Raw genomic sequence first — 27,794 nt, 5'->3', positions numbered from 1 at the left:
CGAAATATAGAGATTTCATAGATCGTGCATGCAATTCACCGTTGATATATAATTATTTCATTGTGTCAAATTAGTTTAACATAGCTTGAGAAAGAGTGTTAATTATTTAGGGATCCTTTCAATGGAAATGAAAAATAGTCGAGATTAATTATCGAAAATAACGAGGGATAAGTAAACCGAAATTCTTAACAAATTTACTTCATATTTGATTTTAATTATTAATTTTTTTTTTGTGTATTTAACCTTGGAACCACTCACTTAGTTAAATTCCAGTAGTTAACAAATCAATTTAAAGTATTGTTTCTAAAGAATATGCAACTGAAAATAATATTCGTGTAATGCAGTCTTAGTGGAATGATATCCATATTTTTATACACTATACTATAACTTTCATTGTGCACTTGCGATCATTTTGAGCTTGAACTTTTCAATAATTCTATAGGAGATTTATAATACAAGAAAAGCTAGATCAAATGTATTAATTCAACTTTCAATTTGGGTTTTCGGATTATGTCAACATGCTATGTATTTTTTGCTGATTTTTTTTATCTCTAAAATATAAATTATCAAATAGATGAAAATGTTTTTTCCTCTGTTATTTATGTGAAATATCAAGTATTTACTCTACTCAAATGTCTTATAAATTCGTATGATAAAATGAAAGCATAAACTTATTTGTTGGGTACAATATTTTTTTACTGCTAAGTAAAAAAATTGAAATGTTCCGGTTGAGCTGCTGTACTGTTTAAAAGATTTGAGTTGTACCGTAATCACCATCTGTAGTTTTTGGTGAAACAATATGTTTTACAATTGTTACCAGAGTCAAGATCATAAGTTTGATTCTCATTGACTGCAATGAGTGCAATTATTAAGAATGAGATTGTTAGATACAATAATTGTCTTTATTGGGTAAAATAATTGAAATGTGACGCTTGAGCTGCTGTATGGTTTAAAAAATTTGATTTGTATCATTACCACCAACTATAATTTTTGGTAAAACAACAAGTGATCAGTTTTACATTATTGATTACAAAAATATAAGAAACAATATGCATCAACTTTTAGTTTTGAATTGGTCTCACATGTTACTAGATTTTAAATTTGGAAGCATTCTTCAGTTTTTAAACATTGTTGTAGATTGAATGACAATTAATTCTTTTCAAATTGAAGAAATANGTTCATATTTAATGTACATAAATTATTCAATGAAGTATGGTATATATTCACATATAACAAAATATATAAACAAGAAAAACAATAAATAAAAATATTTTCTAGACATGAATATATATATTATAACTTTTTTACAATGAGATGCAGAATATAGAAGGTAAAAAATATTAATTATTTTGGGTTACACATAAATAATTAACTTTAGTTGTCAAAAATTTACATTTGAATAATTAAACATTATTTGTCAATAATTAAACATTATTTGTCAAAATTTACTAAGAATAATTAACATATGTTTTTATCCAAATTAACTTATATTTATATATATTTTTATCCAAATTAGTTATATATGAATAATTAATATTAATTGTAAAAATTTACAATATTATTATCAATATCTTTTATTGAGTTAATTAATTTTGTTTCGAATTTTAATCATTCCATCCGGGGATGGAGCCACCCCAAAGACTGGGGTGGGCTCCAGCCCAAGGTAAAAAAATAAAAAAAATAGGATTATTATATATTTTAATTCTAGACTAGATTAAATTTTTGTAAAGCTCATTGGTAAGGCAAATATTTATTGTTCCTTCAAACTTCAACCTACACTCCGTTGAATCAGAGCTTAGGATGAAAAAATTTCCATGCTACGTCCTGATTCCATCATATGTTTTGCTGCACGTGTTTTATTTATAGTGAAATGAAATATAAGTAACCGAAGAGTAGCCACAAATAACAAGAATTGATCCGAACTTACAGCGAAACTATGGAGAGAGATTATCCAAAAACCGAAAATTTCCCCATTTCTACTTCTTTTTTCCCTCTTTCAGGATCATTCTTGGCTCGCATTCGTTACGTGCATGTGTGTTTTTTTGCGTGAAATGGTCCGAGGGATCGCTGCCTGGGATTGAAGATTTAAGGATTCGAAATGGTACGTTATGGTCGATTCCACTCCCTGGTATTCGATGGATTGCTATTTTCATGAATTTGAGCTATTTTAGTTAGATATCTGATCTATCGTATTCTTGAATTGTGCGGGAAATCGTCTTTTTGCATGGGAATGCATGATGTCTTGTGTAGTTTCATTCATCAACGCTTCTTAAATAATTTTGTGCAATCAGAGATGGTTTATAAGCTATGTTGAAGATTTTATCCTGTTTGAGATGGAACATTATAATCATAATGTGCTCTATACTCCTAGAATGAATCACATAAGAATCTCAAAGTAATTTACATAAGCATTTTGGAAGTTTTGCATGTGCTTTAATTAAACTCAATGACTGAACCGCTTTCGTATACTTCGACTCGAGCTGGTATATTTGTTTGAATTTAAGTTGTCTAATCTTCGTCATGGTCGCTCTTGCGGCAAAAAACTTTCTCATATTTGATTCGAGAAGGTGCCCCTGCAAGTTGTGCAACATGTGCCTACCATATGACCATTTAAGCACTATACTTATCTTTGTTTACTGAAAATTTTCAGTCATGAAAGCGTGTCCTTGAATTTTTACAGGGCACTCCTGTGAACATAATAATTGGATCTCATGTCTGGGTTGAGGACCCAACTGTGGCTTGGATAAGTGGGCAGGTCACGAAAATTAACGGCCAAGAAGCTGAGATTCAGAGGACAGATGGGAAGAAGGTACGTTTTGGATTGATGACCTCAGTTGATTTCTTTTATTGTTTTTTGTTTCTGCGTGCATGTGTGTGTTGTAACAGTATATCCAGCATATATTTCTTCTTGTTTGATTTTCTTCCAAGACGACCTATTGTAAATGCTGAAGCGAGGCTCGAAAAATAGAGAACCTAGCGATCTCTGAAACCTTTTTTCTTTTTTAAGAAATGTTCTGATAGCTTTCTATTTATTTTTCATAAGCATCTTAAATATACAAATAGTCTTTCACATCCAACTACTAAAAATAACGGCCTACTCCTATCCATATAAACTGTCAACTTAATCCATGTTGTATATCCCAAGGTTTATTCTAATTCTGATTAAAAACCAAGTTTCTAATTCGTGTGATTGAAACGGCAGTGGGTATAACTTTTGTAGACATGCTCCTTTGGATGTTGAATCTGGGCACGAATACTTGTTCATCTTAAATGACAATGGATACAACCATGTAAATTATTTTAATTGTCATATTTACAATGTTTGATGAAATGAACTTTGATATGCGCTCCAGTTTCAAGTTCATATTTATAATGGGCAAAGGTTGTGTTATTTACTACACTCAAGCCTTATTGAATTTCCTCATCTGCTGTTTAGATCATCACCAAGTTATCAAAACTTTATCCCAAGGATATGGAAGCTCCTGCCGGTGGTGTTGATGACATGACAAAGCTGTCTTACCTGCATGAGCCTGGAGTTCTTGCGAATCTCAAAAGTAGATATGAACTGAACGAAATATACGTATGTTATTTTATTACTTTGTTTTGGTTTATGCACCATTACTGTTTACCTTACCAGGGTCTGACTGAGGGCATATGTGATTGTTTTTTCCTTTTTGGAGCATGGTGCAGACTTACACTGGCAATATTCTTATAGCTATAAACCCTTTCCAAAAACTATCTCATCTATACAACCAGCATATGATGCAACAGTATAAAGGAGCTCCGTTTGGAGAACTAAGCCCTCATGTCTTTGCTGTTGCTGATGTAGCTTACAGGTTATGTTTTGTCTTTCTCGATTAAAAGAATATTCAATGACATGCATATATGCTTTGTGATTAATAATTCTCTACTGAAAATAGGGCCATGATAAATGAAAGAAAGAGCAATTCCATACTGGTCAGCGGTGAAAGTGGAGCAGGTAAAACTGAGACCACAAAAATGCTTATGCGCTACCTTGCCTTTTTGGGCGGTCGAGCTTCTACCGAAGGACGCACTGTTGAACAACAAGTTCTTGAAGTATGATTCATGATGGAGCCAGTTGTTGATCAGTCATTTGATATTGTTCCTTTTTGTCATCTTTTCTTTATTTAAGTAACTCTAACGATATTTTGCACTTATTTAATGAATGCAGTCGAATCCAGTTCTTGAAGCATTTGGCAATGCTAAAACTGTTAGAAATAACAATTCCAGGTGAAGCTCTTTAACCCTTAAGCAGTTAAGTCTTGGGATTCCTGTTGTTTTCTCTTATCTTTCATCATCATAACAAATAGATAACTGTCTAGTAAACTATCATCTTCTTTAATAAGTCTATTAGCCAAGGAAACTTGTTTCTATTATGATAACTCACAAACATTACTTAATCAATTTATGTCGAATAAATGTACGATGGCTTATGTGAATTTTATCTGAAATATCAACAATGATGTAATCCTGTGGGTATGCTGATACTGCAGTCGTTTTGGTAAATTTGTCGAGATCCAGTTTGACAAGCAAGGGAGAATATCAGGTGCAGCTATTAGAACTTATCTTCTTGAGAGATCCCGAGTTTGCCAAATATCTGATCCCGAGCGTAACTATCATTGCTTTTACCTTCTATGTGCAGCACCACAAGAGGTACTAAATGTGCTAGTTGACAGTTTTGGTTCTGTTACCAATTTATTTCTCTGCAATTGTTCCGAGATTTTTCATGGTTGCAAAATTCTTCACCGTCCAGGAAATTGAAAAGTACAAGTTAAATCACCCGAAGTCATTTCACTATCTGAACCAATCAAAATGTTTTGAGCTGGTTGGTATAAATGATGCCCATGACTACCTTGCCACAAGAAGAGCAATGGACATTGTTGGAATAAGTAAAACAGAGCAGGTATATCCAATGTAATTTGGTTTCTGAGCATAAGTTAAATATATACAGTGGAGAACTAGTAATGATCATCATCTTCCTCTCTTTCTTTCCACCACACGCCCTTCCTCTCTGTCTCAGGAAGCAATTTTCAGGGTTGTTGCTGCTATTCTTCATATTGGTAATATTGATTTTGCAAAAGGAAAAGAAGTTGATTCATCGGTTCCAAAAGATGACAAATCCAATTTTCATCTAAAAACAGTAGCTGAACTTCTCATGTATGAAAACTTCAGAGTATCTTGTCCAAAACTACAAGTGTTGTATATGTACTTCTAGATTGCAGACAGTTCTGACTTTCTTTGTCATAGGTGTGATCCTGCATCACTGGAAGACGCACTGTGTAAACGTGTGATGATCACTCCTGAAGAAGTTATAAAGAGAAGTCTAGATCCTTTGGGCGCAACAGTTAGTAGGGATGGATTAGCCAAGACAATATATTCAAGACTGTTTGATTGGTATGGAGCTTGGCAGGTTTAAATTGTTATCCAGTGGAAAAAACACCATTATGTGATATTTTCGTCTCTCATTTGATGAAAATTTATTTCAGGTTGGTGGATAAGATCAATAATTCAATCGGGCAAGACCATAAATCAAAATCTCTGATTGGAGTACTTGACATTTATGGTTTTGAAAGTTTTAAACACAATAGGTAGCTACCTGATCTACCATCCCTACCCTTTTGGCAAACTCCCAAAACGAGCAAAAACAGTACTACAACTACGTAATTTCAAACTGTTTCATCCTTTTCTAATTTCCGCACACTGTACTATGCAGTTTTGAGCAGTTTTGTATTAACTTTACAAATGAGAAGCTGCAACAGCATTTTAACCAGGTAGATTTGAAACATGCTGTCCTTTTTATGTTTTAACTAATTATCTACTACTCGCTAAGTCTCAAAATTCGTTCGCAGCACGTTTTCAAAATGGAACAAGAAGAATACTCGAAGGAGGAAATTGATTGGAGCTACATTGAGTTTGTTGATAACCAAGATGTTTTAGATCTTATTGAGAAGGTACTTCCTCCTTGTAAATCTATAACTTGCAATATTGGAATCGTGAACCATATGAAAGTTTGCTTTTCCAATGTTCATCGATCAAAACACTTTCTTTTCGAAAATCACCCTCGTTTCTATCATTTTTGTGTTCTCTTATTTCACCTGATATTCTTTGATAAACTTATCTTCAGATAGTATCATGCTCATGATGCTTCCAAACCATAAAACCCTTCATTTAGGTGCTCGGCCTATACTTAGATGTGTCAATTGTAAACAAATTGATATGTGGGTAGTAGCTATTGTTAATTTTCTTTTGGGGTTAAAAACAACACCTTCCTCTCCACACCTTTACTAAGTAAACCATCAATCTTTAGCTTTGACAAAAACAACTTTTTTCTGATGTCTTGTGATGCTGACAAATGAACTTCAAAAGTAGAACATATGATTTTCAAGGTATATAGACATAAAACTGGGATTAAGTTATTTTGAAACTGCAGCTATGTTTCCGTCCATACAATTTATGTTTCTTCATTCTCATAGAAATTTTCTTTGTGGCTTCATCCTTTAACATTCATGTTAAATCCTCCCCTCTTCAGAATTGATCTGGTGATCATATCATAGTTATATGTTGTCACTAAATTTTTGCGTCATTTTAGAACTTAAATTTATTTATTTATTTATTTATTTTTTGGCAGAAACCAGGTGGAATAATTGCTCTTCTTGATGAAGCATGGTAACACGTTCTAAACTTGATCCGGGTTTTTGCTCAATTTTCTTTCAGTCTCGATAGATATTCTTGATTGCACGATTTTGCGAGTTGGCACTTTGTTTTAACAAGTATTTTATTTCGTTTTCTTTGTAATTTAGTTTCATTAATCTATCGAACAATTTTTCTCACCTATGATCATCTAATTGTTGAGTTATCGGTTTTCTCGTGTCCAAAATACAGCGGAAGTTTTAAAATTTTATTTTGACATTCAAAATATTATCTTGGACACTCGTATGTTTTAAATTAAACAAACATTCATATGGTGTTTGTAAATACCTTTATTGAATTTTCCCTTGGCACGCACCAACTACTCTGTTATTAGCGGATGTAGCTCTTGTTGTAAATCCCTACGAACGTTCTTCAAGTCTCTTTTCTTCAATCCTCCTAATCAGGTTCACAACCGGATTATTTTTTCATCTTTAACTTGCACTAGAAAATATAAAAGATATTTGCGGAGGAGAACAAAAATTCAAGAGGCGGCTCAAGCCTTTTTTTCTTTTGATGGATGCCGAAACTTTTGAGAGGAGAGGGGAGAGATTTTCGAGTATTGAGAGTGAGTGGATTGTAGGGTTATGGATTCATTACCTTAAAACAAAAGCCTTAACCTAATTATCTTAATTGTTGATTTAGGTTCCATAATTAACATTAATGTGTTTGATTAATTAACTGGACTAACCCAACTAATTTAATTAATTATATCAAAGTCCATTAAAAATTTTAATTATTTAGTATGTTGGACTTGTACTCTTACAAACTCATTAAACATACTTCCCATTATATTTAATTTAATATTTAATAAACTCAACTTTTGAGTTTAATAATTTAAATTCTCAAATTTTATAAATTCAACTCATTGAATTTATTCTCTGTAAATTTTAAATTATCATAAATTCAACTCCTTGAATTTACTATGTCATAACATATAAATTCAACTTCTTGAATTTATTCTCTCAAAATTTTAATTATCATAAATTTAACTCCTTGAATTTACTATTTCTTAATTTTATATAAATTAAACTCCTCGAATTTATTCTTTCAATGTGAATAAATGATCCAGTGCTTGTGTGACCTTCAATGATTCAGGGATACAACTAGCCGTGGGCTCACAACTCTTTTTTATTCAGGACATTTTCCTTTAATCGGGCTTACCCTAATTTGCCCCTCGGGCTTACCCTAATTTGCCCCATTTTATGCACCAACATTTGGTCGTGAGAATATCATAAATCATTTTCTGATTAAACCCATCGAATCATGGTAAGAGCGTCTAATAGCGTACCCCATGATTCCCTAGGTATAACTGATAGTGCATGCAAGAACCAATCGGTTATGATTAACGTATAGTACGGTCCCTTCATCTCATATATCCTGATCGAATCTGAAACCATTGGTTTATCGAGGGTTGCATATTAGATTCGATAGCTATGTGATACAATCACGAAATATTCATATTGTCATCGGATGTACAACTAGAGAACTCTTTCCCTAATGTACATCTCACACTCTGGCAAGAGATTTCATACACTATTATTTCGTTAGATCACATAGGATATCCATACCCGTAGGTGAGCGATGAATCCCCGACTACAATGCACTGGCTCCTGCACACTTCGCAATTGCACCCAATTTGTGACCCTCGCGAAGTTGGTAAACGAGTCAAAGCACAATCCTAGTATGTAGAGCCTTAGTGTTGTCCCGGATCGTAAGGACTAATCATGTACAATCACAACCATGGACTTTTCCTCTCGATGAATGATAACCACTTGGAAAGTCCAAAGGAGGGTTTTTCGGTACAATCATCGTATGATTACCCATATGCATGATTGGACATCTCAATGCCCTTACCATGAAACACAGTACACAACATCATAGATGCTAGTCTCAAGCTCAAGCGACCTTTATCCTTATTTTAGACGGCTGAATCGACTAGGAACGAATTTAAAATATACATTATTTACAAATGAGTTTCAAGATCGAAATACGATTCATTTGTATTAAAGCATAATCAAGAACTTTTTCTATGCTGATTGCATGGGTATATAAAGTAAAATGAAATCATGAAAAGTTAAATTATATCAAAATAAAGATTGTTTATTATTACATTTGAGTCAATAAATTCCCTAGCCAACAGTTGTCTTATCGGACATCTACTCTAACACTAATGACATTTTATTTTTGTTTAATGTTCTTCGTATGCAGTATGTTCCCAAAATCAACTCACGAAACATTCTCTAATAAGCTCTATCAGATGTTCAAGAATAATAAGAGATTCGTCAAACCAAAATTGTCTCGCACAGATTTTACGATTGCACATTATGCTGGAGAGGTAAGTAATGTTACATTGCTTTCCCCATTGTTTGTTTATGTCCGCAATCAAGTTTTCTAATCCCGTAGCCATTCAATATCAGGTTCAATATCAATCTAATCAGTTTTTGGACAAAAATAAAGACTACGTTGTTCCCGAGCACCAAGATCTGTTGGGTTCTTCCAAGTGTTCTTTTGTAGCTGGCCTTTTCCCTCCAATACCTGAAGAGACAACAAAATCATCCAAGTTCTCTTCTATAGGTTCACGTTTTAAGGTAATTAAGCAAAACCACATACCGAGATTTCAGGAGTTAGAACACACGGACAAAGAGAAAGAAATGTTAATGAGATAATGCATGCATTATATCATTTAATACTCTGGAAAGTGATAAGTGATGCTACGACAGTAATTTTATTCACAATCTTTCCATGCAGTTACAACTGCAACATTTGATGGAAACTCTAAATGCGACTGAACCTCACTACATAAGATGTGTGAAGCCTAATAATCTTCTTAAACCTGCCATTTTTGAAAATGCAAATATAATGCAACAACTAAGATGTGGTGTAAGTTCTTTCACCCTTTGCTGTGTTGTAAATATTCTCTCACTCTACAAGGCGTCCCATCGGTTTTGATTTTTTTTCTTAAGTTTTTTGTCTCAAACATATCAATTCAGGGTGTTTTAGAGGCAATCAGGATTAGCTGTGCAGGTTTTCCTACTCGCCGGCATTTCTTTGAGTTTATAAACAGATTTGGACCTCTTGCACCAGAGGTTTTGGAAGGCAAGTAAGTATCTGTTTTTAACCTGACTAAACTTAAGTTACTGGTCTTTTCTGGTTAAAAAAATCAACTGGTAATAACAAAGCCTTTCTCATGGGCAGCTACGATGAAAAGATCGCATGCAAGAGGATTATGGAAAAGAAGGGGCTAAAAGGTTTCCAGGTAAGCGGTATTTTCTCACGTACCAAATAGGCTTTGCAAGTTCTCGCATATATGATTTCTAATACTAGTTATCAAATTCATTCAATTTCTGCTACTTTCAAATGATCATTTACGTTCAATGCAGGCTACAATATCATCTTTATGTGCCATTTACATCATATTTTGCTTATGTATACAGTATACTCTATACATCTACATCACACACATCATGGTGAATCTATTTTTCTTGTTCATTAGGCTTTCTTGTGGTGTGAAATATGATATTTCATCTTTGCTTATGCATATTAAAGTCCATGACTTCAACTACCAATGATAGGATTTTCTTTTGAGATATGTATGCAAAAAGCTCGAAAAATGTTGTGTTAGAATCCAATTATAACATCATGTACTTTGGTGTAGCTGTCTTAGAATAAGTTTCAGACACAAATACCCGCATTTCTGCAAATTCATATGGATCCTATGTTACCTTGCAGATAGGCAAAACAAAGGTATTCCTAAGAGCTGGTCAGATGGCTGAGTTAGATGCACTTAGAGCAGAAGTTTTAACTACTGCTGCAAAATCAATTCAACGACGCATACAGACACATATTGCTCGTAAAAATTTTATAGCATTGAAGAAGGCCTCAATCTATGTACAATCCTATTGCAGAGGTGAGCCTTTAAAAAACAGGTTCATAAATATGATGAAGCTCAACGGTTTTTTCGGATTTCAGTTTATTACACCCTCATAAGTCTAGCATAGCATAAACGTTTTAGTAGTCTCTGGATCTCTCTCTCTCTTTCTCTCTCTCTCTCTCTCTCACACACACACACACACACACTCATCTGACTACTCTAGCTTTATGGTGATTCCTTGCGTATTTGTAACAATGTAGGTAGATTGGCATGCAAACTATTTGAGAGCATGAATAAGGAAGCAGCTGCAGTAAAAATTCAGAAAAATTCACTTAGATACCAAGCAAGAAATGTATATCAAAGACTCCAGATTTCAGTGCTTGTCATACAAACTGGTTTTCGCACCATGGAGGCTCGTAATAAATTTAGATTCAGGAGGCAAACTAAAGCCATTACTGTTATTCAGGTAGCAAGTGGTTGATAATTCTTGCTCAGTGTTGATGTTCATATTTCATTCAAACTCACTTGATTCTATCCTTACCTAGGCATGGTGGCGCTGCCATAGAGCTTTGTTTTACTTTAGGAAGCTAAAGAGAGGAGCGATAGCTGCACAATGCAGATGGAGAGGAAGAAATGCAAAACATGAATTGCGGAAGCTTAAAATGGTTAGTTTTAGTCTCATAATACTGTTGAAATAACAACCCTCTCCTCGTTTGTTTGTATAAATATATATTTCAAATGATCATCCAGTTGATATAAGTTATTATCTATGATGTTCTACGTCCTTATCAAAGCTGCCCCCTTTAGATTCTTTATAAATTTATATTCTGGAACTATCTTTGTTGGTCAGGAATAAGATAAGAGAAAGTTCCATGGTTTAATTGGTGTTCCATTTTAAAGGAACAACAGGCCAGATTTCTGGTACTTAGCTCTTTCATGGATGGTCAACTTTTAAAAGCTAACTACATAACTCTGCAGGCTGCAAGGGAGACAGGTGCACTCAAAGAGGCAAAAGATAAGCTAGAAAAACAACTTGAGGAACTCACATGGCGCTTACAACTTGAAAAACGTTTAAGGGTATTGCATGATCTTGACCTCATCTTTTAGACAGGCCTTTTACCACTTTCCGTCCATATTTCAATTACCTACTCTAGTTTTTCAAGGGAATATGAATTTTTTCTGATGTTCATGCTATTAAAATGGGAAAACAGATAGATTTGGAAGAAGCCAAAGCTCTAGAGATTGCAAAGTTGCAGAGGTCGTTGGATGAAATGCAGAAGAAAGTTGATGAAACAAATGCAATACTTGTAAAAGAACGTGAGGCTGCAAACAAAGCAATTGAAGAAGCACCTCCTGTCATCAAAGATACTCCTGTTTATATTGAAGACACTGAAAAAATCAAATCCCTTACAGATGAAGTTATCAGCCTGAAGGTAATGAGTGTGGATAAGTTTCATAGCTGAGGTACATTATTACCATATGCAAACTAAAAATTCTCGTTCAGCATTCACTCAGCTTTATTATTTGGATAATAAAGTCATATCTGTAACATGTCACTTGTAAGCATGACACTAGAAAGCAGAACACTTTGTGTCATTCCGTCGAGGGAAATGAGCTATTAGTTGCTAAAATAAATTCCTTAAGTTGGACTAGTTACTGGTGAATGATCTGCTGAAATTACAATTCACAGCTCGAATTTATTCACTAATAAAAAACTCAAGAGCCTTAACCATCAAGTATTGTGACCTTGACACTCTATTCAACTTTCCATGCTTTATGGTTAAGGTTGAACTTCTCTATTTTATCCAGTAGTGTCACTTAGCTAAATGTAGCCCTACATTTAGTTGAACTCCTAGTTTTCTGGTCAAAGTCCTTGCATTTAGCTGACCTATTTGAGAGTTGTGAGAATCATGCACTAACAAGTCACTTTAGAAAGAACCCAAGCTATTGGAAGTACTGGGGAAAGCAAATTTTAAAGGACATTTTGTTGCAATTGCTAATTGAAAATCTATATATCATGGGTGGGCGGTGCAGGCACCATACATGAACTTTGCATCGTATACTATTATAAAAGCAGTAATTGCCCGTGATAATAGGATTTTGAACGATGCAATTCCATGGACCAAGTCTTAGTCAATTTCAGTCCATGTTTAAACATCCAAATAAACTTATATGCAAAAGGAATATTGTTTAGCCATAGTATATTCATCTGATTAATAATCACGAATATATTTAACTCTAGAAAAAAAAACTCATCCACTTTGCAATCTGAAGTAATAATTTTCAGCAAAAAATTAAACGTTGTCGTTTAACTCCGTTTTTTTTATTTAAAAAAAAACATAAATTGTCCATGTGTCCCAAAATCAATTAAAACGATAGCCCAACTCGATCCTATATGCCTACTTCTGTGGAATGAGAAACAATGTCTGTGTATCTTCGAAATGGTATTTGAGAATATGCATGCTTTTCTGATTGTATATTCTTTTCTCTATAAATAAGCCCATTAATTTTATTTTATTTTTTTACTCAGGCTTCTTCAAAATATGAAAAGGAAATATCTAATGACTTGCTGAAGAAATATGCGGAGGAACAGGAATGTAGTGAAGAAAGACGAGTAAAATTAGAAGAGACAGAAAAAAAAGATCATCAATTACAGGAGTCTTTGCACAGGTAATTAGTTTACTATAATTTCTCTCCATCTATGGTAATGTAAATTAATCTTTTTTTCTCCCACAGTCGTAAACAATTGTTAATATCTTTCAACATAGGATGGGAATATATGGTCAATTAAAATCTTAAACCATAATATGGTCCACATGTAGGCATAGAGTACTTGATCAAATGTCTCTTACTTCATCCATGATAAAGGCTGATCAAAACTCCAAAAATCAACTTCTTCAAAAAAATAAATCCGAAAATCAAACTTTTTGCACTATAGGATTTATAATACTTCCTTAGCTATGATGGATTGATTCACCACTTTCTTTTCATTATATTAAGAGGTCTAACTATGCACTTGGTTAACTCGACCATCTAGGCATCTTGCTGGATTTTTTCGGCAGTTGGAGTCTGTGGTCTTTGTTGCTCTTCTCTCATATATATGCTGTAAAAAATTCACTTTCATAAACGTTTCTAAGCTTCTGGGATTTCACATTAACTATAAAACTTCTGGGATTGCTGGCATTTGGCATGCTAGAAAATCCTGGATAAAGTGGTAGGAAAAATAAGTATTGTTTTTCCTAGGTAAGTTGTAGATACATCACATTGAAATAACCCGAATTTCAATGCGTCGAAGAACTGAAATTTTTATAGCTATCCATAAAAAGTGCTTTATGCAACAAAATATTAAAGCCTCATGTAATTGAGAAAATCATAGAACTGATTCAAGCAGCATTATTTTAAGCATGTAGAACTGAGAATGCAAGAATAACGACTCAAACCTGCGTCTTTTATCTATCAAACAACTTAAATTGGAAGATCGATTGGGCTTAGAAAACTCAGCTAAGTTGCTTGCGAGTAGTCGCTCGCTCTAAAAATAATCGATTTAGCCCACAACTCATTGTCTTGGGATGACTTGAAGATTATTTAGATTGTAGATATTCATTTCAGGCAATGTTTTGTTCTTATGACATGATTGATAGGAAACATGAAATGGAGTTTTGATATTTTTCTGAAATTTTCGATAAATTACCGATACTTACAGAGAGTTTACATTATTTGTAGTTTCTTTTGTCTATACACTCATAATGTTACATGCAATAGACATACATGTTGTAGACATTACACAATTTTGCATGCATTCTTCATTTGAATAAATATAGATGCTCAGTTTTGACATTACTATTTGTAAATGTAGATTCAGAGTACTATTTAGTATATATGTATATGCATACTGCTCATAAAAACTGTAGATTCAATTTATAGAAAACCAATTCACCTTTCTGCACGTGTGGAGGTGGAAATCTCAGATTTTACTGCTTCTGAGAAGCCCAATTTTAGCATGGCATTGTGTGCAAGAAACTATTCGCTGAGCTGCCATCGTCCTTTCTTGCCTATGCATTTGATATGGTCGTAACAATGTGCTAATTTTCAAGCCACTATATTGAAATTCAACAACACACTTTGACAAATAATTAACACATGGCTTGAGTTAGTAAAAATTAATTGGTTTGATTATGTAATCAATTATGTTTAATTTTCTGTTTTCTTCCTTAAACTTCACCTATAAATAGTCATCCATTCTCCAGGAAAGAAATTTTTGGTTTTCTTTCTTAAACTTCACCTATATTGTGAGATTTCTTAAGAAGTGTATCTCCTTTCAAGGAAAATGATTAGTGGAGAGAAATTGATTGTTAAAATCAGAGTGTTCTGAGTGAAATAATTTATATTCTCAATTCTTTTGTCTTCTTTGTTATTAATAAAAAAATGTTCTACTTGAGAGGCTTAGAGTGGACGTAGTTCAATTTTGGGATTATTAATGTTCATCTCATTCAATTGTTGATATTACTTGTGATGTTCTGCTGCGATGTTACCTCGTTTGTTTTCTTGATATCTCAACAACTAGCATCAGAGAGAGGTTCTAAAATACTATACGAAGTCCTCGTATGCTTTGTGGTTGCAGCTTAGTCTGAACTTCCACATCAGAAAAGACTTTCTAGACAGCATTAGAGAAGTAGTTCTTTTGTATTCAGGCTTTGACGAATAATTTATTAGTAGTAGTCACAAAAGATAGAAGTACGCACAAGCAAGATGATTAACCTTAATGGCTTTAATTATCAACTTTGGAAAAGTAAGATAAATATCTTATATTCGTCGCCAAGATGCACTTACCGGTGTTCAGCGAGTCTAAACCAGATGATAAATCAGATGTTGAATGGAACTTTGAGCACGACCAATTAATTGTGTACATCTGACAATTTGTCGATGACAACATGTATAATCACATTCGTAACGAGACACATGCTCGTACGTTTTGGACGAATTTGGATACACTACATGCCTCCAAAGGTGACAACAACAAATTGTTTTTATTTGAGCAAGCTTAACCATGTTCGATACAAAGAAAGAACTCTGGTCGCGAATTAGATTCAAGGATTCGTGATGTAGTTATCAAGTATGTGCAAAAAACTTGATGACGAGGTGGTAGCTCTGATTGTGCTAGCTTCATTACGAGAGTCTTGGGAGACTTTGAAGGTTTGACTCACAAACACAACAACAGGAGGAGTCGTGAGTATGGACTTCATCAAGAGTGACATCTTGAGTGAAGAGATGGACTTCCGACAACCGGAAACAAACATAAAATTGACGATGAGCAATCAAACGCTATTGACGAATTCAATGTTGTTCACGAGCTAGAGCAGAAGTCCGTAAATTTGGCAACTCAAGTAACTAGTTAGGTGATCTCGAAGAGAATGCTTTACATCCTACACACAGGGAGACTTTTGTATGGTCAGGATGGGGAATAACGACTAATTCAGAATTATGGGAAAGGGAGATGAGAGCTTGACTATCGTGGATGACTCTGCACTGATCCTGAAAGACGTCACGAATGTGCCAGATATGCACTTGAATATGATATCAGTTGAAAGACTCGGTGAAAAAGGTTTCTGCACAACCTTCCGAAACGGGGTATGTAAGAGTTCAAGAGAATCACTTGTGGTGGCAAAGCGAATAAAGATGTCGAAACTGTATGTAGTTCAGGAAAATCATTATGAACGTGTGAACTACGAAGATGAAGAAAACTCAACAGAGTTGTTTTTCACGCCTTGTGAGAAAGCAAGTTCTGCCTGGTATAAAGCAGGTTCATATGAAACAAGTCACGAAATGCTTAGCCAGAAAACAAAACATTATATCATTCAAAAGTTCAACTCCTAGCAGATCCGATAATCCTAGATCTTGTGCACTCAGATCTATATGGTCTTATGCAATTTTTGCTCGGAAGAGCGAGGTACTGGGTAACTTTTATCGATGATCAGTCTCGGAAAATTTGGATGTGGGAACTCAAAACCAAAGACCAAGTAGCCGAAACATTCGACAATTGTATAAACTTGGTTGAACGACTAACAGACATAAAGCTCAAATCTATTCGAACAGATAATGGAAGAGAATACATTGGAACCTTTGATGATATATGCAGAAGGAACAGAATCAGACATCAAACTACATCACCAAAGACACCACAAATCAACGAATTAGCTGAGAGGATGAATAGAACTTTGGCAGAAAGAGTCAGAAGCATGCTCTCACTTGCGAAGCTGACTAAGGAATTTTGGGGTGAGTCCGTAATTGTTGCTGCGTATATATTAAATCTCTCACCTTGTGTTCCTCTCAATTGTGATTTCCCAGAGTAGGTGTGGCAAGGTAAAGAAGTTTCTTATAATCATTTGCGAGTATTTGGGTGTGTTGCTTATGTTCATATACTAAAGGATGAAAGACAGAAATTGGGCGTCAAAACAAAAAAGGTGCATTTTTATAGGCTATGACGATGATCAAATCGGTTACAAGTTTTATATTACATATAAAAAAAAGCCTATAAGAAGTCGTGATGCCTTATTTCCAGAGAATGAATTTTTGGATACTACAGAAAAGGAGAATTTTGGATCTAAACAAGATGTGGAATGGTGGCCTTCAACAGTAAATCCACAGTCGGTTGAAGGTGAAGAATTGCAAAACGATCATGAGAATGATGATGGATCCGTGTTCACAATGAACCAACAACAACAAGTTTTTGTGGTACAATGACCTCACGTTCTGGAAGAGAAGTACGACCCTCAACCAGATATTCCTCAAATGAATATATCCTGCTAACTGATGGGGGAGAACTAGAGAGTTTCGAGAAAGCTATTACCAGTTAACACAAAGATAAATGGATGGAAGTCATGCAAGATGAAATGCAATCATTGCATGAAAATTAGACATTTGAGCTGGTGAAGCTGCCAAGAAGCAAGAAATCTTTGAAGAATAAGTGGGTGTTTAGGTTAAAAAATGTAGAACACATTAGTTAAGCAAGATTCAAAGCTAAGATTGTCGTCAAAGGTTTCAGACAGAAACATGATGTCGACTTTGATGAAATATTTTCACTTGTGGTAAAGATGACATCCATACGGATTGTGCTAGGGTTAGCAGCTGAGCTTGATCTGTAGGTGGAACAAATGGATGTCAAGACCACATTCCTTCATGGATATTTGGAGAAAGAAATCTACATGGAGCAATCAGATGTATTTGTAGAGAAGAGGAAATAGGACTTCGTGTGCAAATTAAAGAAGAGTTTGTACTGTGTCAAGGAAACACCAAGACAGTGGTATATGAAGTTTGAATCAATGATAACTCGACAGGGATTCAAGAAAACCACTGCAGACCATTGTGTATTTGTCAAAAATACCTCTGATGATGATTTGATGGTGATTCTGCTCTATGTAGATTATATGTTGATTGTTGGCAAAGATGCTTCTGAAATAAAATCTTAAAGAAGCAACTAAGTAAGATTTTTTCTGTGAAAAGCTTGAAGGCCAACAAAAGGAATTATTGGCATGGAAATCTATCGAAACATGTATGCCAAGAAGACCTGGTTGTTCGAGGAGAAGTATATTGAGAAGATACTTCAAAGAATCAACATGGACCAGGGCAAAACGGTTGGATGTCCTCTTGCCAACCACTTTAAGTTGAACTCAAAATAGAGTCCTATTACAGAGGATAAGGAAAAAGAAATGAAAATTGTTCCATATGCTTCAGCTGTAGGAAGTCTGATGTATACCATGGTATGTACTCGGCCAGATTTAATTCATTCTGTAGGTGTAGTGAGTAGATTCCTTTCTAAACGGGGAAAGGAACATTGGACTAAAGCAAAATGGATATTCGGATATCTACGAGACACCTCTAAACATAGATTGAGTTTTGGAGGATCCAGACTTGATCTTGTAGGCTACACAGATGTAAATATGACATGAGATGTTGACTCCCGAAAGTCAACATCAAGATACCTGATTACATTTGCAGGGGAACTGTGTCATGATAGTTAAAGTTACAAAAATGTGTAGCATTGTCAACCACTGAAGCGGAGTTCATTGCAGCAACTGAGGCATGCAATGAGCTGTTATGGATGAAAGGACTTTTGGAGGAATTAAATTTTATGAAAAATCAATACAAGTTGTTCTATTACAGTCAGAGTGCAATTCATCTTGGAAAGAATCTTTTAATGCATTCAAGATCTAAGCATATTGATGTATGTAATCATTGGATACATAATGTATTGGAGAAGTTGTTAAAGCTTGAGAAGATTCACATAGACGAAAACGGATCTGATATGATCACTAACACATTGGCAAAATGGAAGTTGGAATACTACAGAGCTATATTAGGTCTGATCGAATTCACACAATGTGCTTGAGGAGGAGAATTGCTAATATTCAAGCCACCATATTGGAATTCAACAACACACTTTGACAAATAATTAACACGTGGTTTGAGTTAGTAAAAAATGGTTGGTTTGATTATGTGAGCAATGATGTTTTATTTTTTGTTTTCTTCCTTAAACTTCACCTATAAATACTCATCAATTCTTCATTTCAAAATCACACCAAAATACAAAATCATTTAATCTACAATCATTAGTGTAGAAGTGAGATAAATGATTTAGCGTGAGATTTCTTAAGGAGTGTTTATCCTTGGAAGAAAAATGATTAGTGGAGAGAAAGTGAGTGTTAAAATAAGAGTGTTCTGAATGAAATACTGTTTATTCTCAATTCTCTTGTCTTATTTGTTATTAATAAAGAAGTGATCTCTTTGAGAGGTTTAGAGTTGACGTAGCCCAACTTTGGGGTGAACTACTATAAATATTGATGTTTATCTTATTTACTTATTAATATTATTACTTGTAATGTTTCGTTGCAATGTTACCTTGTTTATTTTCTTGTGATCTCAACACAATGGAATGTGACAATATGCTATAATCTATAGATTCATTCCCACATAGCTAGCCCCTTAGTAGTCTTTCTCTTGACGTTACTCCCTCGTGCTCCTGTTTGGGTTACAGTGGTAGTTAAGGTTAATGCTTCCATCTGGGCATGGAGTTCGCTGATGCTTTTTTGCATCCATATCTTTCTTGTACATCTAGATAAATGTTTTGAATTGTTGTTGCAACATTACACCCAGTCAATAGTTCTAACATGATATACCATGCCATCGTCAATTCATTGACTATTCCAACCATTACATTAAAAATACAAAGAATGTTAAGATTCTTTTTTTGTAGAAATCTCAATACATGGAAGAGAACCAATTATAGTAACTAAGGAACTATAGCTTCATAATAATGACCTTATTGTTGGTATCATGACTCCATTAATGCAACAAGGTGCAACTGCTCATCATCACGAAGATGTTGCCCAATTAATTGCAGCATATTGATAGCAGCCATTTATTTGATGCATGTCATTGTCAAGTACTGTAAATCAGCTCACAACGTTTATAATTTTTTTTAAAATCTGTACAACTGTTGGCATTGACTACATTTTGTCCCGTTTCCATATCTTTGTCCTTAAGGTAGCACCACACAAGAAATGGGATAGTAATTTGGAAATAGTTGCGAATTACAGGAATGACAATAACTTAATAGGTGTTCAAGTCTTTTTCTATTTCTAAGGAAATAATTGAATGAATTTTCAAATTGTGAAAGGCTCGAAGAGAAGATGAATAATCTTGAATCAGAGAACAAAGTTCTTCGTCAACAGGCACTGTCAATGACACCAAATAAGTTCCTGTCTGGGCGTTCTAGATCAATTATCCAGGTATGTATCATTGAAGAGTGTGCTGGACTTTGAATTTTTTATTTGGTGCCTTACAAAATTTCTGGTGCTTGTGAATGACAGAGGAATGATAGTGGGCATATGTTTGGGGACACTAAGATGCATGTGGTAATAAAATCTTCATAACATATTTAATTTCCTCGCAAATCCCCGATTTTAACCTTCATTTGTGTTTTCCATGTGACTCATAGGATCTACACAGCCCATCATTTTCCGAAGGCGATGACAAACCACAAAAATCACTTAATGAGAAACAACAAGAAAGTCAGGAGTTGCTAGTTCGTTGTATTTCACAACATTTGGGTTTTGCAGCCAACAAGCCAATTGCAGCCTGTATTATTTATAAGTGTCTTTTGCAGTGGAGATCTTTTGAAGTAGAAAGAACAAGTGTTTTTGATCGGATCATTCAGACTATAGGTCAATGTATTGAGGTTTGTAATTTTCAATATTATGATAATGTTTCTTGTTTTGCTCTTCAAATGTATTGAGTTTCTAATACTTGATCTTAACCATTAATAGAAAACACAAGATAACAATGATGTGTTGGCTTATTGGTTGTCAAATGCTTCAACTTTACTCTTGTTGCTCCAACGCACATTGAAAGCAAGTGGTGCAGCTGGAATGGCCCCTCAACGTCGTAGATCATCCTCGGCTACTTTATTTGGCAGGATGACACATGTAAGATATATTTTCTACTATTCCTTTCAGTAGCTGAAGAAACAATTTTAAATTCCATTTAAATGAATTCTCTTGAAACTCTTTATTTTAGAGCTTCAGAGGAACTCCTCATGGAGTAAATCTTTCCTTTGTGAATGGCCTGTCTGGTGGAGTAGACACTTTACGTCAAGTAGAAGCCAAGTATCCTGCTTTGCTATTCAAGCAACAACTCACCGCATATGTTGAAAAAATTTACGGACTGATACGAGATAATTTGAAGAAGGAGATTTCTCCACTTCTTGGGCTATGTATCCAGGTATTGATTTACATTTCATAATGTGTCACTATAAGTTTGAAAAGAACCAAAATACTGTAAAATTGGACAATAAGCCTATCTTGTGTGAATCCATACAGGCACCAAGAACTTCCAGAGCAAGCTTGGTTAAGGGATCATCACGTTCAGTTGCCAATACGGCAGCACAACAAGCTTTGATTGCGCACTGGCAAGGAATCGTAAAGAGCCTGGGAAATTTCTTGAACACATTGAAAGCTAATCATGTCAGTAGAATTATGTTTCTTATATGCTCTCCATAATATCCGTTTATCTTCTAAATCATGGAATCCGTTTAAAGTACGTTCAGTTGCAGACTTTTCATGCTCGCCATTTCATGTCATGTTGGAGAAGGATGTGTTGTTTTGATATGAATACGAATTTGGCATCTCTTTCATATAGTAACCAGTCTGACATACATGTGTTGTGTCATATCAGGTGCCACCATTTTTAGTTCGCAAGGTGTTCACGCAGATTTTTTCATTCATCAATGTGCAATTATTTAACAGGTGAAGGCTTATTTTGTCTCATATTTTGTCTTTATTAAGTTATTTTTTCTTAAAATCTAATTGTTTATATTGTTTTGTGAACTAATTGTATGCAGCCTCCTTTTAAGACGAGAATGTTGTTCGTTTAGTAATGGTGAATATGTTAAGGCTGGGCTCGCTGAATTAGAACTTTGGTGTTGTAATGCGACCGAAGAGGTACTTCTTTGGTTTTGTTTGATTGCATGTTTCTGTGTATTTTTTGCCTTAAATTTTAAAATTTGTTGAATGAGAATATTTATAAATACTGCAGTACGCAGGTTCATCTTGGGATGAGCTGAAGCATATAAGACAAGCCATTGAGTTTCTGGTAAATCATTTTGCATTTATTGATTCATGTCTAGGAAAAACTATGTAAGTTTCAGTTGTTATATCAATTGTTTCAATTCAGGTTCTCCACCAAAAGCCAAAGAAGACATCGGATGAAATTAGTCATGACCTCTGTCCAGTGAGTCATACCATAACCAAAACCATAGAATTTATCAACCTTGACTTACAAAAAGATATCAATTAGCATATTCCTTATTGAATAGGTACTGAGCATTCAGCAGTTGTACCGGATCAGTACAATGTACTGGGATGACAAATATGGCACACATAGTGTGTCTTCGGATGTAAGTTTCTATGGATGCCATTACTCAAAACTAGGTTCGAGTCGTCTTCTTAGAAAGATAAATTTCTGGGTAAAAGTACATATTTGGTCATATCAATATAGATGCAAATCCTTCCATGTATTCAGGTTATAGCCAACATGAGGATGCTGATGACTGAGGATTCGAATAATGCAGTAAGCAATTCCTTTCTGTTGGATGATGACTCGAGGTTAGCACAAATATTTGACGGGTTTGGCCCCATTTTGTTTTTGTTCGTCGTCAGTTTAACTTCGAGTTTTCAAGTAAAGTTACTCGTAGCCAGGAGAGTGAAAATGAATAAAATCAAGCTTTATTTAGCTTCAACTTTCCATTTCTTGGCATTATTTTTCCGTGAGAGATATTGTCTATTAAAGTTTGTCTGATCAACACGGAGTGTCTTTGACATTGGTCAATGCCTAAGAGACATGGATCAAAATGGAAAAGTTATGTTGTTCCATTACCGCCAACTTTTGTTTGGATTCTACTTGTTGATTGATCTTGGTTGGTCGTTTGCAGCATACCCTTTTCTGTTGACGACATATCTAAATCGATGGAACAAATCGATATCTTAGATATTGAACCTCCACCTCTAATCAGTGAGAACTCGGGGTTCAGCTTTTTACTGCCGCCACGCACCGACCAAAACTCTAGCTGACCTACATAGTTCATTGTTAATGTCGTAGTTGAAGATACAAAATACTGATATTTGTTTGTACGAAAATTCAAATACAAATGTACTTTCGTTATGTTTGTCCTTTATTGAGAGAGGATGAATTAATATTCAAGGAGGTGGTGGAAATATGGAAATCTCACCGAGGTGAAATGTGTATATGTAAATGAATAATTATTATTCTTGATGATATTTTGACATTTTTACTCATATGTTCATATATATGTTTATGTGAAATAATGAACAATTGTTCATCGTTATACTAACATTTAATAGTTATCAACTGTTAGAATAAGTCTCTAACAAGTAAATTTGTATCTTGTGTTTTATTGACTCTATTCTTAAAAAAAAAATTATTTTAATAATATTTTATGGTTTTACCCAATTATGATATTTACTTTATCTGCATATGCATGCAAGCTGCATAGATAAAGTTCTTAAATATATTAAAGGTATTATGAGTTCTGCCTCTCCATGTAAGATCATGAAACTCATTATCATGTGTGTCATATATTCTAAACAGGTTTCTGGTTGAATCAGCAGCCTAAAATGAGGATAAAGCTCTCTTGAGCTTGAGAATAGCATCTCTGATGTCAACGCCATTTTTCATATGTAAGGACATGAATATGTCTATTCATATAGATAAATGATTATTTGATGATTCACTGAACAACCTTCCCTCGGACTATCCAAGTGGTTATCATTTATCGAGTGGAATAGACCGCAGTTATGGTTGTACACCATTAATGATGCAAATCCGGTTACCCAATAAAAGCATACACGATCTAGACCCAATAGCGCCCTTGATTCTATGCACAACAGGATTTCTTTAACCCAAATATTTAATATTTGAAAACAAGTAACGTGTATTCGCCTCCAAATCACGTGGTTTAGTAACAAATTATACAAATAAACAATCGAACTCAAACGAATCTTCAAAAAACTCGTCTTTGACAATCGACAAATGTCACAAATTATTAAACTTTGATAAGTTTGATTTGATAAAACACAAAAATCGTGCAGAAAGCCGTAGCTTTTTTGTTGAGAGAAAAACTCACAATTTTATTTAATAATTCATCAATAATCTTCAATATGTTTTGAAACGTAACTACTCGTTTTTTTTTTAAATATACCAAAAAAATTTTTCCTCCTAATTCATTCGGCCGACATATACATAATTATGTTTAAAGTACTTTTGCACCATTTAAAATAAAACACCCAACTATTACTTGAAAATTCAAAAGAAAGTAATTCAAAGCATAGAATCGTAAACGTCAACCAACATAAACTAACATTATTTCAAAAATAAACTTAACTCTAACATCCTCTCAGAAACCTCTCAAAAGCATCATAAATCATAAATATCTTTAAGTAATCATAAATGATAAACTTAGTTTTATTTACGGAAAACTAGTGACGGTCCTCGGGTTGTGTGCACCTTCGGTCCAGCTAGATCAACCATCAAGACCTCCATTAACATCAATCTCATGCTCACCTGCGTCGATCAAACCTAGTTCTATTGACTCAGCAAACCTTAACCGTGATAGTAAGTAATACATATACATTCACAAGCAACAGTGAAAATACTTTTAATAAAATAGCTTTTCACGAACATAAACTTTAACATTTTATTTTCAACATATCATATCATATTTCCTTTCATCATATATGTATATGTTTCCTTTTTTATTGAATTCAGATCCTCAATTGTGACATTCGTATTAGCTGTAGGTCGTTGGATCCATCTACGTATTACCACGGTACCGGGCGACGGGAATATCAGCGACACTCTCACCCGTCAATTGTATCATCGTATTAGTCACAATCAATTCAACTCCTTCAACTTTTCATATTTCCATCACTAGTAAAAATTCATGCATGTATAAATCATTTTTCTTTTAAACTAAGCATGCAACATGTGTTTTAGCATTAACATTTTATCATAAAATTCCATAAACATTTAAAATAAACCTTTTAACATTTATTATAGCATTCAGGGCACTTCCAGGACTTCTAACAATTTTCAGGTGTAAAATGATCGTTTTGCCCGTGAAACCCTAACTTTCCCAATTTATCCTTAAACCTTAACACGACGACCTAAACAATTCCAAACTTAACATATCACCTTAAAATACACCCAAAACTATTTCTTAGACGTAAACTTAGGCTTCTCGACTTCCCATTTCGTTTTTAAACTTAGACGTACATCTCGATTTTGACTCGTATGGACTCGAAAGTTAACCAAACTTTACCAAATTGGAACCTAAGCTTATTAACGCCCAACTCAGCCATATAAGACCCAAACTAAGCCAATTAAGCCCTCGATCAACCTAGATTAGCTACTGAAATTTTTGCCCTATATGGATTGAACCCTAACTCATGCCACCTTCCAAACTTTCGAATCTAGACCCTAACCAATTGGACCAGCCCCTGACCAACCTTGCTAAGATATTTAACAAACCCTCTAGGACCCCCTTAGGCCAACCCCCATGGCCCATGCACGTAAACATGTAGGGTTCATCTTAAACGCGCGGTCGTGGCTAGGAAGAGTCCTAGCCACGCGCCTCCTCTTTTCCTTCCCTTCCAGCCTTGCGTGGACCACCTTGGCTCGAGGCTATGACCCTCACAAGCCCAGCCCTTTTTGTGAAAGGCACTCCGCGCGGCCTCCCTTCCTAAATCACCCAAAACCATGGCCTAACCCTCCTTAAACCATCGAGTCGTGCAGCCCTTATCCTCCCTCGTTCCAACCTTGAACCATGACCCTTAAAGCCCCTAAAAATTGTGAATTTGACCCCTTTTCACGTCCCTACCATGGCAGCCCCCTTGCGTATATTACGCTCGAAATACGGCTTGTGATGCGAGGAACGTCGGCGGAGATGGACCCTGGCTGAATAAGTGAATATCCCTTCAAAACGTGAGTTTCCTTCTCCAATTCGTGTGGTGTGTGGGCGTGTGGTGTGTGAGGGAGAGTCCTAGTATGATTGGAGGGATGGGGCGTGAGTTGTGAAGGCTTGGGAAGGTTTTTAGGGCCTTTTATTTTAATTAAAACACATTGTATAAGATTAGGCCTATTAACCTAGTATAATAGGCAAATTAGTTAATATTTAAAATATTTTGTTTAGGAAATGCTGTGAAAATATTAGCCGAGTTCTCGAAAAGTTCATATTTTCGTCGAAAATCGAATACCGTTTCAAAATACGACTCGACGTGTAAAAACATCTCATTTTAGAAAATTCTCTTTAAAATACACCACACATTGAAAAACTAAAAATAATTATTTAATAAAATATTTTCTCTCATATGGTCTTCGGTCCTCGATTGCGTCTCGAATAGTATTTAAAACACAGTTTTATGCATTCATGTAGAAACATACATTTTAAACATGCACACCCTATTAAATTTATGCAATTAAAACCATATAATTAGTCATTTTTCATTCTCCCTAGATTTTCATGCAGTTAGGTTACGCCATCGTATTTTGGACCTTACATGTTTACAAGGTATACTTAATCCCCGTTGGGGCGCGCTGGACGCGCTAGGGTGGGTAGAAATCCTCACTAGCGCACACTGGGGCTCGTAGGGTGCGTTGGGGCGGGTGAAAAGCTCTGTTGGGCCGCGCCTATCTCTACATGGTTGTCTTCTTTTTGGTCCTTCAACACTTGAATGATATTATAATGGTCCCAAACTTGATTGATATGTTCTTAGTAGAATGCCATGAATCCTTGAGGAGCTTCCTTGGACTTCTTTCCAACAGTTAGCTCGTAACATCCGGTCAGATTCATATCAATTACTCTTTTGACCCGGGGTAGCGTAGAGGCCTTACGTACTTGTATGCATCTGATTTGTTTACCGACTCCATTGAGTGTCATAAGATGGAAATGCTGGGTGTACTTTCAAAATATGTATGATTAAATGCATTGTAGTCAGAGATTCACATTTTGTCTAAGAGTGAATCTATCATATGTGATATGATGATTTAATAGCGCAAGAAATCTCTTGCCAGAATAAGACGGGCATTTTGGAAAGGTGTTTGCGCAGTTCATATACCATGTCACTATTATTACTCAAAGACACATCAAATCATTATCACATTCTATGCAACTCTCGATATACGAACGCTTATCGATTTGATCGGAATATATGATTTGAATGGACCGTACTGTACGCTAACCATAACATAACGTTCTTGCAGGCACAATCAGCGATACTTAGGGGATCATGGTTTGATGCTACTAAACGCTCTTACCATGATCCAATGGGTGAAATAAAAAATGAGTTCTGAAATTCTTGATCAAGGTGTTGATGAAAAGAATGAGGCAAATTAGGGTAAGCTCAATTAAGAATAAATGTTATTCTGAATCATTGATACATGGGCGGTGTCAGATGGTCGATCGTAGTTATAATAAGTTCACAATTATTTATTTAGTGAATTTAGAATTTACAAATTAAATAATATTATTATTAGTAGTGACTACTAATATGTACAAAATTCTCATAAAATATTTTAGAGGGATCTATAATTAATTAACTAATAAGTTAATCAAGGAAATTAAATATTGATTATTTAATTTTAA

At 34.7% G+C, this 27,794-nt stretch overlaps 1 protein-coding gene across 2 annotated transcripts; it reads left to right on the top strand.

Moving 5' to 3' along the window:
- The first annotated feature begins 1,935 nt into the window (after positions 1-1,935).
- LOC140990021 (myosin-11-like) lies at positions 1,936-23,481 on the top strand. 2 transcript variants are annotated; one of them, XR_012177608.1, is made up of 38 exons: positions 1,936-2,101; positions 2,681-2,809; positions 3,437-3,580; positions 3,691-3,836; positions 3,921-4,077; positions 4,193-4,251; positions 4,515-4,674; positions 4,775-4,924; positions 5,042-5,178; positions 5,269-5,415; positions 5,508-5,609; positions 5,735-5,792; positions 5,871-5,972; positions 6,650-6,687; positions 8,920-9,046; positions 9,129-9,299; positions 9,460-9,591; positions 9,702-9,811; positions 9,907-9,967; positions 10,441-10,618; positions 10,843-11,048; positions 11,128-11,247; positions 11,561-11,659; positions 11,794-12,015; positions 13,113-13,252; positions 20,256-20,367; positions 20,449-20,493; positions 20,577-20,816; positions 20,905-21,063; positions 21,155-21,358; positions 21,457-21,600; positions 21,812-21,882; positions 21,978-22,077; positions 22,172-22,228; positions 22,310-22,366; positions 22,452-22,566; positions 22,658-22,740; positions 23,067-23,481. XR_012177608.1 is itself a non-coding variant. In XM_073459610.1 (38 exons), exons 1-38 carry the CDS (start codon positions 2,099-2,101, stop codon positions 23,203-23,205), a joined length of 4,590 nt encoding a protein of 1,529 aa, XP_073315711.1. In that variant the 5' UTR covers positions 1,936-2,098; the 3' UTR covers positions 23,206-23,476. The 2 variants fall into 2 exon arrangements, 1 of the variants encoding a protein (XP_073315711.1); XM_073459610.1 differs by having other exon boundaries at positions 22,452-22,532; positions 23,067-23,476.
- Positions 23,482-27,794: the final 4,313 nt, after the last annotated feature.

The sequence above is a fragment of the Primulina huaijiensis genome, chromosome 12 (assembly GCF_012295235.1).
Source record: "Primulina huaijiensis isolate GDHJ02 chromosome 12, ASM1229523v2, whole genome shotgun sequence".
Taxonomy (NCBI): Eukaryota; Viridiplantae; Streptophyta; class Magnoliopsida; order Lamiales; family Gesneriaceae; genus Primulina; species Primulina huaijiensis.
This window is presented reverse-complemented; position numbering and strand designations above follow the sequence as displayed.